This window comes from Myotis nattereri (assembly GCF_964212035.1).
Source record: "Myotis nattereri genome assembly, chromosome: 7".
Classification (NCBI taxonomy): Eukaryota; Metazoa; Chordata; class Mammalia; order Chiroptera; family Vespertilionidae; genus Myotis; species Myotis nattereri.
The window spans coordinates 29729950-29744282 of NC_138082.1; the positions used below are offsets into that span (position 1 = coordinate 29729950).

Consider the following 14333-nt stretch of genomic DNA (forward strand, 5'->3'; position numbering starts at 1 on the left):
GAAAGGCATGGTAAGGAGTTTCACTCACACACAGGAGAGCTATCCTTGGCCCTACTACACAGATGAGCCAGAGAACTTCCCTAGAAATGCCTTGTCTTAAGCAGTTGGAAACCAGTAGTGTAAAATCAAGTTTCCAAGAATAGTTATTCTCTAGTTCTCAGCTACTGAGGGTAAAGAAAGGGGAGCTACTCTGAATTCTGGCCTTATAATCCACATTGTAAATATGACTAAGCACTTTTGAATGGAATTTTTTTACATTGTTTGCGGGTAGTTTTTATCACGCGCTAACAGGTGGCGTGGGCCATTTTTGCTAATTTTTTGTGCAAATGGCAACGTTCAGTAAAATTACAATAACTTTAGTTTATGTATTTATACGTTACCCGCATTCTACCGCTAGTCTATAAAAAACGTATTAATACGTGTCCCGCGCTCTACTACCAGTCAACGTAAAACATGTAAGTAAAACGTTTCCCGCATACAATGTGTTAATACAGATGGTCCCCAACCTAAGACGGTTTGACTCACAATTTTTCAACTTTACAATGGTGCGAGAGTGACAAGAATTCAGTAGAAACCGTACTTCGTTCTAAACATGGTTAAGGTAGGCTATGCTGAAGTATGATGTTCGGCAGGGGTGAAACTATGATGTATTAAATAAATTTTTGACTTAAAATATTTGCAACTTACAATGGGTTAATTGGAATGTGACCCCATCCTAAGTCAAGAAGCATTTGCTATGTTTTACATACAAAGTGGAAATATATATATGTCTACTTTATGGTTATAGGTACACTATGTCTACTCTATCATCTATCTATCTATCTATCTATCTATCTATCTATCTATCTATCCTATCTATCACCTATCTCAAACTCCAATAAGTTTGGAAACAAATATTGAGAATAAAATGCATTCACAGAGGAGAGACTACAATTAATGGGTTGGCCTGCAGAAAAAAAACACCAAAGACTCAAGATACACTGACCATGGAAACTTTGGCACTGGCTTCATTAAATCCCCATTGTCGTTTTACTGCTGACTTCATATATAAAAATCCAAGGATTCCAACTGTGTACAAGCAAACTAGAAACTTTACCTGAATATCCTGACCAAAACTTACTGGAAATTACTACTGGGATGAAAAGATACATAAGTGAACAGTGATTCTTATAATAAGATTCATGCAAACATTATTAAATAACTTACTGGGGAAGAAAAAAACACATGAAGAAATCTCTTTAATCTGATCTCTCTGGTCACAGCATCCTTTTCACTTTTAGATGTCAAATATAGCAACAGCTGCTTCACAAATCCACTATGTTGGATTTCAAACGATGAAACATCTGACTCTGAGACTATGCTACGGATTTCTACAAGGCACTCAGCTCCACCATCCACCTGAAAGAGTCAGAAACAGTATTTCTATATTAATTTCAATAGCTCTTACTGAATGCATAATTTACATTCCCCAAATGAAACTGAATGCATCCTCAATACCATTAAAAAAAAAGGGAGGGGCCTGGTGCACTCTTTGTAGATCCTTGGAAAACATTCACAAAAAGTTAAATATTTCAAAACAAAAAACTAGTATTCATACTACCATAAAAAGAAAAACCTTCACAATTCAACAACAACAGAGGATAAGAATTCAAATTAAGGAATAAAGAGCTATAACATAATGGAAAAATAAAAGAATACAAGGTAGGGTTTTAATTTTTTTTTTTTTTAATATATTTCACTGATTTTTTACAGAAAGGAAGGGAGAGGGATAGAGAGCCGGAAACATTGATGAGAGAGAAACATCGATCAGCTGCCTCCTGCACACCTCCCACTGGGGATGTGCCTGCAACCAAGGTACATGCCCTTGACCAGAATCGAACCTGGGACCTTCCAGTCTGCAGGCCGATGCTCTATCCACTGAGCCAAAGCGGTTAGGGCAGGGCTTTAAACTAATACATTCAAAATCTGAATAAAATGGTAAATTTCTTGAAAAACATGTACTACTCAAATTGTTCAAAGTACATAAAAAAAGTGAAAAGATGAAGAATCAGATGAAATATAAAAGGTTTAATAAACATGAACCCTTTCTAACTACTATTAGAACCCAGGTGAAGGGGTTAAGGAGTGTCCTATTAACTCAAGTGTCTGTAAACTAAAGAGGTCTTAGAGACATTTCTAAAGTCTCTTCATTTGTCAATAAATATGGAATGTCACAAAAAAAAGTCAAAAATGAGATTTCTATAGTACATTTAATGATGAAATAATGAAGCATAAAAGCAAGCGATAAGTTAAAGAATGTCAACGCTAATATAGCACCTATCTAGCTAAAAAGTCTATCTATAAGGATTAAATTGGCGGAAAGCTAGAGTTATAAACAAGAAAAAAAAACACAGCAAGACAGAGAGTGCTGGAAGATACTGAAAAGGGGCCAGCAGGATGCACTGGATACAATACCTGGAGGTTGAGTTGTTCAGTTGCAGCACAAAGTCTCTGAAGAACATTCAATGCAGGGTTGCTACCATCCATGTTTTCAGAACTGAAATAACGCTCAACAAATTTGTGTGCCTGATCCTTAATCCAACCTTTAATTTTTTCTCTGCAAGAAGGAAAAGGAGATATAGCTCAGTGTACACAGAAAGAATTTCAATTATAACTTCTGATGAAAGGCAAATAACTGCTACATATAAAACCTTCTTTTGGCCCAAGGTTCTAGAGACTAATAAATTCAGACTTCACATTAACCAAATTAAGTTTCATTTTGAAATGTACCTAGAGAAATGCACATATGCATGAAGAGTAAACCAAAGTTCTAACTTCTTGGGACTCTACAAAGTAGCAGTTTCCTAGGCATTCAGCTGAGAGTGATTTTACATGACTACTTTCTAAGGTACAGACATATCTGCATTTTCTTTACTTGTGTTCTCTGGAGAGCTGAAGTAGAGCCCTATAGACCAGAAACAAGTCCTGGCTAGTTACATGATTAACTACAACAACTGACACCTTGCTGTCTAAATTACAAATTCAAATAGCTTCAGAAATATATTTGCTCTATTATTTTTACTAACTGAAATTCTGAAAAACAACTACTACCAACCAAACCAATCAACCAAACAAAAAGAGATTGTTTTCCAATGACATTTCACATTTTTAAATTTCTTACTTGCAGAGGAAGTAATCCTTTGTTGGTATGCTATATCCAGAGCCAACAAAATAAAACAATTCTCAAGGACTTTAAAGACGTAATTCTTAAAAGCCATAAACTGGTATAAACAGGTTAGCTGGTAGTTTTCTAAGTTCCTAAAACACCCGCTACTCTAAGATCCTTAAGTTCCACTGTAAAGGGGAGAGGGGGGGTGTCATAAAAATATGTGTATGCACACTTCCTCAAAAAAGTCAATTTTCCAGTACCTGGATCAAAACTGAGAAACAGATTCCTTGGGGAACATAATTTGTTTGGTTTTGAAAATACATGAGTCCCAGCAGCTAGATCAAAGACAAGTATCACACGATCTCACTTATATGTGAAATCTAATGAACAAAAGAAAATAAAAAAATAGGTCCAGAAACATGGAAGCATGCAACAGACTGAGGATCCTCAGAGGGAAAGGGTGTGGCGGGGTGGAGGAGATATCAACCAAACACAAATTACATGCATACTAGAGGCCTGGTACATGAATTTGTGCACTGCTGGGGTCCCTCAGCCTGGCCTGTGGGGATCGGGCTGAAACCAGCTCTCTGACATCCCTCTGAGGGATCCCAGATTGCAAGAGGGTGCAGGCCAGGCCGAGGGACCCCACCGCTGCACAATCAGGGCCGGGGAAGGACCAATCGGCCTGAACCCAGCAACAGGCTAATCTACTGATGGGAGCGTCTGCCCCCTGATGGTCAGTGTGTGTCACAGCGACTGGTCAAACAGTCAGACACTTAGCATATTAAGCTTTTATTATATGGAACAGGCATAACCCATGGACACAGACAATAGTTAGGGTGAAGGCCTGGGGAGGGGATGGGAGTGGGAGAGGGGGTCAATGGGGGAAAAAAGGGGAATATCTATAACACTTTATACAATAAAGATAAAATTTTAAAAATAGAAAAAAATACAAAGTATTAAAAATCCATTTGATCTAGTGTGTTGTCTAGGATCGCTGTTTCCCTGTTGATTTTTTGTCTAGAAGATCTTTAAAATGTAAGACTGGAACTCAAGACAAAGCCAGGCACAGGACTTAAAAACTGAGAAAACACTACATTCTTGAACCATGCCACTTCTGAGCACACATTAAAGGTCTGTGTCCAAGTTTCATCTCCATACAATAAATGTGCTGTTTTTCTAATCAAAGAATAGAATATAGATCTTCCCCACTTCACCTATTATTGGATATGGTGTCCTTTGAAGCGGCCCTGGCAAGACCACTGACTCCTGCAGTTCGTGCTGGTTCAATGTTGCTGTTAGACTGTGCACTTAACCTTCCCCACGTTTTTGGATTCAAGCTTGCCAGGAAAGAAGATTTAGGTGACTGAGTAGTGGTGGGGCTTTTAGCTATGAAAAGAAGAGAGAATGATAGTTAAATCATTTTACAATAACTGACAAAAAACAAGTGAATTTTAAGGTTCTCACTCTTTTATTTTTCAATATTTTCTATTTTAGAGGGAGGGAGGGAGAGAGGAATGGAGGGAGAGGGAGAGATGGAGAGAGAGCAACTGAATTTATTGTTCCACTTATTTATGTATTCATTGGTTGATTCTTTTTGTTTTCATTGGTTGATTCTTAAATGTGCCCTGATGGCTATCAAATCCACAATCTTGGTGTTTCGGGACTACATTCTAACCAACTCACCTACCCAGCCAGGGCAAGATTCTCATTCTTAATAGATTAGCCAAAAGAACTAAGAACACTGGGTATTCAGGAGACTTCAAAACTATCAGCAGTTTTGTTTTGTTTTGAAATATATGTTTACTGATTTCAGAGAGAAAGGGAAAGGAAAAGAGACAGAAACATCAATGATGAGAATCATTGATCAGCTGCTTCCTGCACACCTCCTACTGGGGATTGAGCCCACAACCTGGACAGGTGCAGTGACTGGGAATCGAACCGTAACCTCCTGGTTCATAGGTCGACACTCAATCACCGAACCACACTGTCTGGGCTATCAGCAGTTTTAATAGGATATTTAAACTATATCTTTAACTACTACCATTTCCCTTTTACCTACCCGTAGTTTCATCAAAGGAATTACCTTGATTGTCTACTTTGTCATCATCTCTTGGAGGTGAATACTTTGGCCTTCTTGGCCCTCGTTTTGGCAGTCGTTTTCTCTTTAGAACATCACTTAATCGACTATCACATGGGAAAATATGAGATAAGTTTAGCAATTACCATGATTTCTTATCATCACTCATTGAAAAGCAAGCTAAAATGGCAGAAATAGGGAGTTAATAAATATTGCCACAACAGGGTATCTTCCATTTATGATTATTTAATGCTGACTCTGTGTCTGTTATGTTCTAGACGTACACAACACAGAAAATTAATTCAAAAAATAGCTAGCTGTTTATATAAACTATTCAAAATGAAACAAAATAGGATACCTAATTCTGTGTTAATATGTAGTACATATAGAAAGTACATAAAACAAGTATACAATGTGAAGAACCAGTATTAAAAAGAACTATGCAATCATAAACAAAAAGAGTGTGTTAAATCTGAGTACAATAATTCTTCCCTAACCTAAATGACAAGTACACAACTCTAAGTAATAATATTATAAAAATACCTTCCAATATTACCTAAAAAATTTCATGGTGTGCAATGGCAATAACATTCTAAATCAATGTATTTACAAATACTTTAGTAATTTAAAAAATAACCACACAAAATTACCTAAATAAATCTAGCAAGTGATAGTACAAATAAACCTGTTTTGAATTAGAATATATTAAACAGAATATACATAGCATTTGTGTGTTATTTTCACTATTCTTAACAACACTAGAAATAGTTTGAAATATCTCTTGGAATAACAAGTTGCATGCAACAGAAAAGATGAAAAGATATTCTGGTTCAGTTGGTCTGTGACTCAAATAAAATTGGAAAAATTGAAAAATTCTTCCAACATCTGCCATGTCCATCGAAAACAAAACAGGACAAGTGAACTTTCAAAGAATAAACTTAATATGATTGAACAATTCCCCCTTTACAAATTTACATGAACTTTCATTTGAAACTGTATTAGAAGGGAATGGGAACACTTAAAACTCTGAAAGAATTTTAAGAGAAATAGTATTTCCTCTTTCTTCAGAATTATCAACTGTTAGAATCTATAATAATCAAGTCTAATTCCTTAATTTAAATGGCTCAGAAATACTGCATGTGTCTGAAATGTATCATATTTCACCATGTAGCTATGATATCTCAGGCGCTATGCCTGTGCTATATAGTAAACCCTGCATAATTTAAGATTTACTGCAGCAGCTAGGGAGAGAAAGTGGAGCTGGGGAGGAAGTAGGGAGGCAGGCAAGGCTGTGAGGGAAAATGGAAGACAATTCCAACTTGAGAACAGGGAAGTGAGAGGGCTCTGAGTATTCTCCAGATCCAATGTGCTTAAATTGGGCCCATAATATGGGTACCACCCAAGCTCAGGGGCTTCCTAAGTGACAGCAATTGTGCCAGAGGTCCCAATCTGTGCCCCCAAGTCCCAGATTTGCCAAAACTCATATTTAAACTAAAGTAGACAACTGCCACCAGGTGGCGCCAAAGCAGCTGGAATCCTGAATGGGCTAGTTTCACTGGACAATGTCATCTTGCATTTTACAAGATTAAATATTTAGACCCCACTTATTATATATTTTAGCAAGATCTACTTTTCACCGAAAAAGTAAAAAGGAGCATTACACCCTGAACACATCCTGAATTTCAGAACTGAGTTTGGTTCATCTTGCACCACTCATACAGCAATAATAAATTTCTAACATCAAAGAAACAAAAACATTTTTAGAATGTGATTCATTTCAACACAAAAAAATTAAAACCAATACGAGGGTCTGGTAATGTTCTTAATAGCACAGTAGAAAAAAAGGGACAAAAAACAGATAAAAAGGTAGAAGCAGATAATTTTCTTTATGTATGCTGCATGTAACACAGTAATTCAAGATTATCGAATCAAAAATGAGGACTCAATCCTACAACTATAAAATAAGTATGTGACACTGTTATTTAATTTCCCTGAGCCTTATATTATTCTAATATAAGGCTCTAATACTAGCCTTCTAATATTCAGTTCCCTTCTATATCAATAGAAATGGACCACATATCTCTTGTGGTTCCCAAACATGGCTCAATATAACAGGGTTTGCAACAAATGTTCATTTTTCTTCTCATTCCCATTAAACATCTAACAAAATACAGATGAAAAAATATAGTGTGCACTCTAACAAATTATTCCCTGTGTGAGTCTCAGCCACCAGGGCAGAGTTAAAGGCAAAGAGCACAGACGTCACCACACGACTCCCACTTACCCTTGAGGGCTCAGATCTAAAGAATCATCTCTGCTGTGTTGCAAGCTGGGGGATCCCAAGTCAGCTGCAGCATTAGTGGCAGCCGTGGCTGTTCCACTGTTGACTGACGTTGTGGACCCCAAGGATCCTGACCCATTTGTACATGCCTTTGGTGGACTTGTCAGCAAAGACTCCGATTCTGCTAAGTGTTTTACTTGATGCATTACACCTATGTAGTAATAGGAATTAAAACAAGTCAGTTTTAATCATGATCGACTCCCTGCCATTACTAAACCCATTAATGCTAACACTGACTTATAGGGAATGAATAAAAAGTACCTGGCAAATGGGGAGGGGGGGTCTAGATGCCAGGATTTACAACTTGACTCCACTTAGAAAAGTAGTAGGCAAATTCAAAATTAAAGAAAAATATTTATATTGAATGTCTTCTAATATTCAAAAAGTGAACACAGGAAATTTAATAGGGTCACAAGTAAAGTCCCACTAGAAATTTAAAATAAGTAATAATCAATTAGAGAAACAAAGTGCACCTGTGGGGCTTGATCAGAAAGGGAGTAAAGAACTACAATCATTAGTTAAATTCAAATGCTACAATGAGACAAGCTCTCAGTAACACTGCTGCCAAAAGTAGACCACCAGCTATGGGAAGGTGAAGATTTTCACACCCTTGGAAGTGTATAGGAAAGCTAAACAGTAACTCATATGGCAGGCTAGGATCATGGGAAGATGTACATGGGGGATGGTCCAAGAACAATAAAATTGTATGCAATGATGTTTGTCTGAATGCATTTTCACATATTCACATTTTTTTTGCGGAAAGAGTCCAGAGCTTTCCATCACATTCTTTAAAAAAAAAAAAAAAAGGATGTCCAAATTAATTCAAACTTCAGGCATTCATTTCACAAATACTTGTGGCAATCATATGCTAGACTCTGGGTACTAAAGAAATAGTATGGCCATGGATATAAAAAATGAACTCAGGGCACTTACTGATTAGTGGGAAAGACATAATTTGCAAGGTATTACAAATAAAGAATAAATTGCTTATGAGAGGAAAAATATGGTGCTGCTGCAACATAAAATAGGGGGATCTTACAGATGTAAAGAAAGATCTCCATAAATAAGTGATATATAAGTGAAACCTCAAAGAACGGTGGATGCAAAGCACTAGAAACAACCAAGATTCCCCAATAAACATGATATATATGCTCTTGGGGGAAGAAGACTCAATATAATGGCATAATTGATCATATCAAAGTAAAACAAAAATCACCCTGGAAAAAAATAGTCTAATTCTGATATACTTCCGAATCAGAAAAGTGGAACCGAAAAGCAAACAACAACAAAAATATAGAACACCAAAAACACAATACAGATTGCAAAATACAGGATAACCTAAGGCTAAAAACAAAAACACATGCCAAATGTTTATATGAGCATGGAAAACATCAATTTGTACATACTCCTGATTTGTTAACTGTAGATATTATCTCTGGGAAGTGGAGCGAGTCTACCTTCTATTTCATGTTAATATGTGGCGTTGGCCTTTTTGTCTATTGCATTCTTAAAATGTGAATATTAATCCAGCAAAGGTGCTCAAAAAATGGAAAATAGATCATATGCAGAAAGAACCAGGATTGTTGGTAAGATAGAAAACAAAGCTAAAGATTACTTGAGGGGGAAATACCATTATTTTCTGTACCCTCACATAAGACTAAAGTATCCTAAAAGACCAAAAGAGCCATCAAGAGATTTCTGTTGATGAGAAAGAACTTCTTTGAATATCTTGGGCAGGTTTTAAAAGGATAAAACCTGAATGAGTGACACAGCTTCATCTATGAGGTCTTCAAAAGGAAAATGGAAAAGTATCATGTCTCCTGGGCTGATTTTAACATTTAAATTCCTCCAATTAGAGGACTGGACTAATTGCATTCTGAAGATTCCAACTGGAATATTGCCTTAAAATATTCCAATAACTATACAATGAAGTATAAAATAATCCCTTTACAACTGTTCTGATTTACTGTTAAAATACTATTCAGACTAAAAAAATAATCATAAATGACATTACCTTCTCTTCTGAAGTAAACACTAAAAATATCAGGTAACTTCTGCATTAAGATTTCTGCCATCTGAAGGGCTCCAACTACTATCTTCAGATCTTGACTTGATAGCATGGAAGCAATGTGGCTAAAAAAAAACCCCAAAAAACACATTTGTACATAAAACATGTCTGAATTTGGCAAGTATTTTTGGTCATACTACTTTAAATTGGGGAGAAAAATATTTTAATTATGAAACCAGTCTACTAAAACAAAAACTTTTCTTAAAAGCTCAACTTTTGTTTTTATTATAGTGTGTAATAATATTAAAGTGTAATTAAAACAAAGGGCTCAAGATACTCCAAATACACATTTTTTTCTATATTACATATACTTTAAAGATTTCAGAAATTACTTGTAGAAACTTGAATTTCTAAAATGTTTTCACTATTTTCATGAACACACCTTGAGACAGCATGATTTTTTAGGACGTCCTTCAGAAGTTCGGCATCAGCAAAATAAATTATCCTAAGAATTGCTCTAAGGCACTTATGTCTGACCGCAGGTCCTGCTGAGGAACTATACACTTCATAAAGAACACCAAATAAAGTCTTAATAAAAGACTTAGCCAGTTCCGGATCCTCTTTCATAAGCTGTGCTCGAGCATCATCTTTCTTTAACTCTGAATATCCACCTGTTATAAAAAATGTTCAATCCTATAGTTACAGATTTCAGAAACAAACAATATTTAAAACATTCAAGCCTATGTAACTACTTGAAATGCTAAAACATTTTTCATTATAAAACAAATCAACCCATCTAATGTGATGAACTGGGGTCTAGAAAGGTAACAACGGAATCATGAAGACAAAATTTAGCCAGCTAGAAAAATTACTCACCCTTCTGGACAGCTAAAGAGAACAAGGCACCAATATAGTATGCCTGTTATTTCACTAAGTATGTTTAACAAAAGACTGGGATTATTTCAGCATAAAACAACTAAACCACCGGTAAGAAATAAATAGTGAATATTTAGTTAGAAGATACAGAAAAACAAGGTAATCTGTCAGTTTGCTTAGAGGGAATAAGGTGTAAATAAAAGGTAACTGATGAAAAGTAAGCTCAAGACCAAGGGGTTGGCAAAGAATGGTCCAGAGACCCAATCTTGCCCATTACCTATTTTTGTAAATAAGATTTTACTGGAACACAAGCATGCAGATTTGCTAATATAACTGTATATGCTGTTTTGGAGCTACAATAGCAGTGTTAAGTACAGGGACTATATGGCCTGCAAAGTTTAAAATATTTACTATCTGGCCCTTTTTAGATAAAGTTTGCTGACTCTATGTACTCTAAGCTAGTGCTTTAAAAGCAATGGATTATATCCCTGAGAGGAATAAATGTCAAAAATGTGTGTGTGTGACAGTTGTCTATTCTTCATTCGTTAAAAAGAGAATTTTGGTGGAAATATATAGAATCAAAGATTGGAAAAAATTAACCTGACAGGTGTGGGTGCATCTAAAGGTAGAATAGGGAAACAGAATCAGATAAAATCAAAACAACATCAAACAAAAAAACCCTAAACAGGACAATTCCGATCAGATGCCAGGATACTGCAAATCACATAAGTAAAAAGATCATAGGGAAGATACCAGTTAAGAAATACTGGCTTATCTGTCAAGTAAAGCACATGATAAAAACAACAACAAATTAATTACTTAAGTTTAATAAAGGCACTTACTAGTGTTAGTATTGGCTAAGGGGTTAGGTTTTCTCTGAATGGCACGTGCTGTTCCCGTGTCCTCATTGATTTGCTGCATAGAATTAAAATCAATAGTATAAACTCGTCCCAGAGTGGACAAGCTTATCTCATCCTCACCGACCTGATGGGCTGCCTGAGAGCAAAGAGAGAGAAACCTTGAATATAACCATGGAGAACTTTATTAACTTAAGACACAGTGGGGACCCTCCATAAATACTAACTTAAATTTAATAGTGTGGATATGACAAAACTCAATTAAAATCATTCTCAATTAAACATAAATATATACCACAGCCCTATCAGGTTCCCCAAGACATAAAAACAGATAAAAAAATCTTGATTAAGGATCCAGTCATGTAGAATCACTGACATGAAGACACCATTTGTATTAAGAAAGCTCCTAAAACATTGCTGATAGAAAAAAAATGTGTTATCCATAAATCTTAGTATCTAGTTCTTAGGTTATAAAGTTATTTACATCATAAATTCTTAACCCAATGAAATCCTACTTTAAACAAAACGATTCTATAAAATTATCCTGAGGTAAACAAGAATTTCCATTTAAATGATGCTCTAAGACACAACTCGAATTAACAGAGTAATCCTGATCCCTAGGAGTTGCAGGCATTATACAGTACATTTGTAGACTAAGACAGTCTGATTCACACTGTCTGCTGGATTTTAGACAGCCTAATAAGTGACAAAATATTCATTCTTATACCAGTTCAAACTATGGAATTTCTATGTTGAATGGAAGGCAAGACACTTAGGAAATACAAGATAGAAAATTAACAGTGAAGATGCAATTACTGGAAAAATGCTAAAAAGAAGAATGCTTAGAATTAGAGAACATGACCTCCTTATACACTAAGGCTAACAATGCATAAAAGAGCAGTCAGTCATACTTAACTTCCTCATAAAAGCTAGCTCTGAATTTAGGTATTTTTATAAGAACTTTTGATTTTGTAACATGTCATTAGTTTCAAAGTTTTAAAAAAATCCTTTTTTAGAAACTAACTGGAAGACATCTTTAAAGAATGTTTAAGGGTGATGTTCTAAAAATTCAAATGTCAGTTTGAAATTAGAAATTATATTGACACTTAAAGGAATCACATATTAACAATCACATATTTGAGATTCATTGCATCTCAAATAATGCAGTTACCAACACTTCCTAAATGAGGGCAAATTTTTCCTGACCTGAGAAACTTTTGAAATATTTCAATGCAAACATAACATGGAAGTATGAAAATAAGAATAAAATCCTACATAAAACCTCACACACACAAAAAAATCTCTAAATAGTTTGGTTTATTTCTTTCCTATGTATTTATTATTCCTCTTTCTCTTATTTTGTTTACTTCCCAAAAGAGTCACATAATTCTGAATATTGTTTTCATTTATATCCTATATTATGCCATAAAATTTATCCCATTAATGTCTGGATTATATATGAACCTATGCATGTGTCAGAGTTTATTAATCAATCTCCTAGAGATAGACATTTAAATTTGTTTCCACATTTTTGCTCTTAAAAATATTGAGAAACATCTATTTTTATGTAAATCTCTACTTTTGAGAGACTTCTTTTGGATAGAAGATAAAATGGACTTTTAGAAATATATAGCCTAACTCTTCAAATGTTTCCTTTCAGAAATGAGGAAACTATGGAACAAAGAACTTAAATTACTTGCTCCAAGTCAATCAGGTAGTTAGCAGCAGAAGCAGGACTACAACATCATGTTTTCTGACCTGAACAGAAATGAGGACCTTCTTCTCAGGAGACAAAATGAGAAAATCTTGAGTTAATTCAAAATTGAGCACGTTTAAGCACACATATTCACCCTCCCCACTCCATCCCTACACCCTCTCTCCACCAAAATAGACACATTTAAACAGTACAATGAAACTACTACCTCAATGATTCGGCTGTCAATCCTGTTATAGGGATGCCAAAGGCCCCGGTCATCACGCCACTGCCATATCGCACCATCTGTGTTCTGAGCATTTCCCTTCTTCAGCATGGTATCAACTGCAAAAATGCCTTCTTTTGGTAAACATGGCATAAGTTCACTGGGGGGAAAAAGTGCAATTATTTTAATAGCTTCTCAAAATATTAGTAAAGGTTAGGCCTCTAAAGTAAAACACCCTCTTATAAAGCACAGTGATCATTAGCTCAATCTTTACCAAATCAGAGATGTCAGTTCATAGAGTTCTTGAGGACTGCGTGGGACAAGATCAATCTGCTCCTGACAACTTCCGTTGGAGGCACCACACAGGAGGAAGTGAAGTGTTTCTGCGATGTCTGTAAAACCAACAACAAAAAACAAAAGCCTGTGAAACTAGTTATATTACCTACTTTATTTTTTATTGACTTTATTGAGTTACTTACACAGGTTAATAAAATTATATAGGTTTCAAGTGTACAATTCTATAATGCATCATCTGTATATTGCTTTGTGTGTTCACCATCCCAAGTCAAATTATCTTTCCATCACCATTTATCAGCCTTTTAAACCAATTTTACCTCCCCCACCCCCTTTTCCCTCTAGTAATCACCATTATGTTGTCTGTGCCTATGATTTCCCCTCCTTGCTTCCTTTACCTATTTCGCCTAGTCCACTAAGCCCCCTCCCCTCTGACAGCTGTCAGTCTGTTTTCTGTATCTATGAATATGTTTCTATTTTGTTTATTTTTTTCATTAGATAATATTACCTACTTTAAAAGGCAATCATTCCCTAGGAGGGAAAAATTATTTTCTTCTTGAGCAATACACTACTGAAGTTAAAGTAAAAGATCCAAATGAGGTATAACAAATACTTAAGAAAATTTTCTAAAAACTGTAACAATTTCTTTCTGAGGACTTCAGTTTGAGTTCTAATCTTCTAGCTGGACACCTAATCACAAATCCACCCAGAAACTTTAGGAATCTTTTATTACTTTCTTTAAGGAACACAGTGCTTTGTACAAAAGTACACTCAGTGTGTTTTAACCCTCAATTTAAGTATTTTGTATAC

General features: G+C 35.4%; 1 protein-coding gene across 1 annotated transcript in view; it reads right to left on the bottom strand.

Annotated features, from left to right (window-relative positions):
- The window catches only part of TRIP12 (thyroid hormone receptor interactor 12), a 124604-nt gene that overhangs the window by 22677 nt on the left and 87594 nt on the right, over positions 1-14333 (bottom strand). The window contains exons 16-25 of the mRNA XM_081096220.1: positions 13504-13621; positions 13233-13389; positions 11296-11449; positions 10020-10248; positions 9584-9702; positions 7513-7720; positions 5235-5335; positions 4366-4537; positions 2455-2596; positions 1207-1398 (exon numbers count right to left, since the gene is read on the bottom strand). Coding sequence (XP_080952346.1) covers positions 1207-1398; positions 2455-2596; positions 4366-4537; positions 5235-5335; positions 7513-7720; positions 9584-9702; positions 10020-10248; positions 11296-11449; positions 13233-13389; positions 13504-13621 — 1592 coding nt within the window. The remainder of the gene's footprint in view (positions 1-1206; positions 1399-2454; positions 2597-4365; positions 4538-5234; positions 5336-7512; positions 7721-9583; positions 9703-10019; positions 10249-11295; positions 11450-13232; positions 13390-13503; positions 13622-14333) is intronic.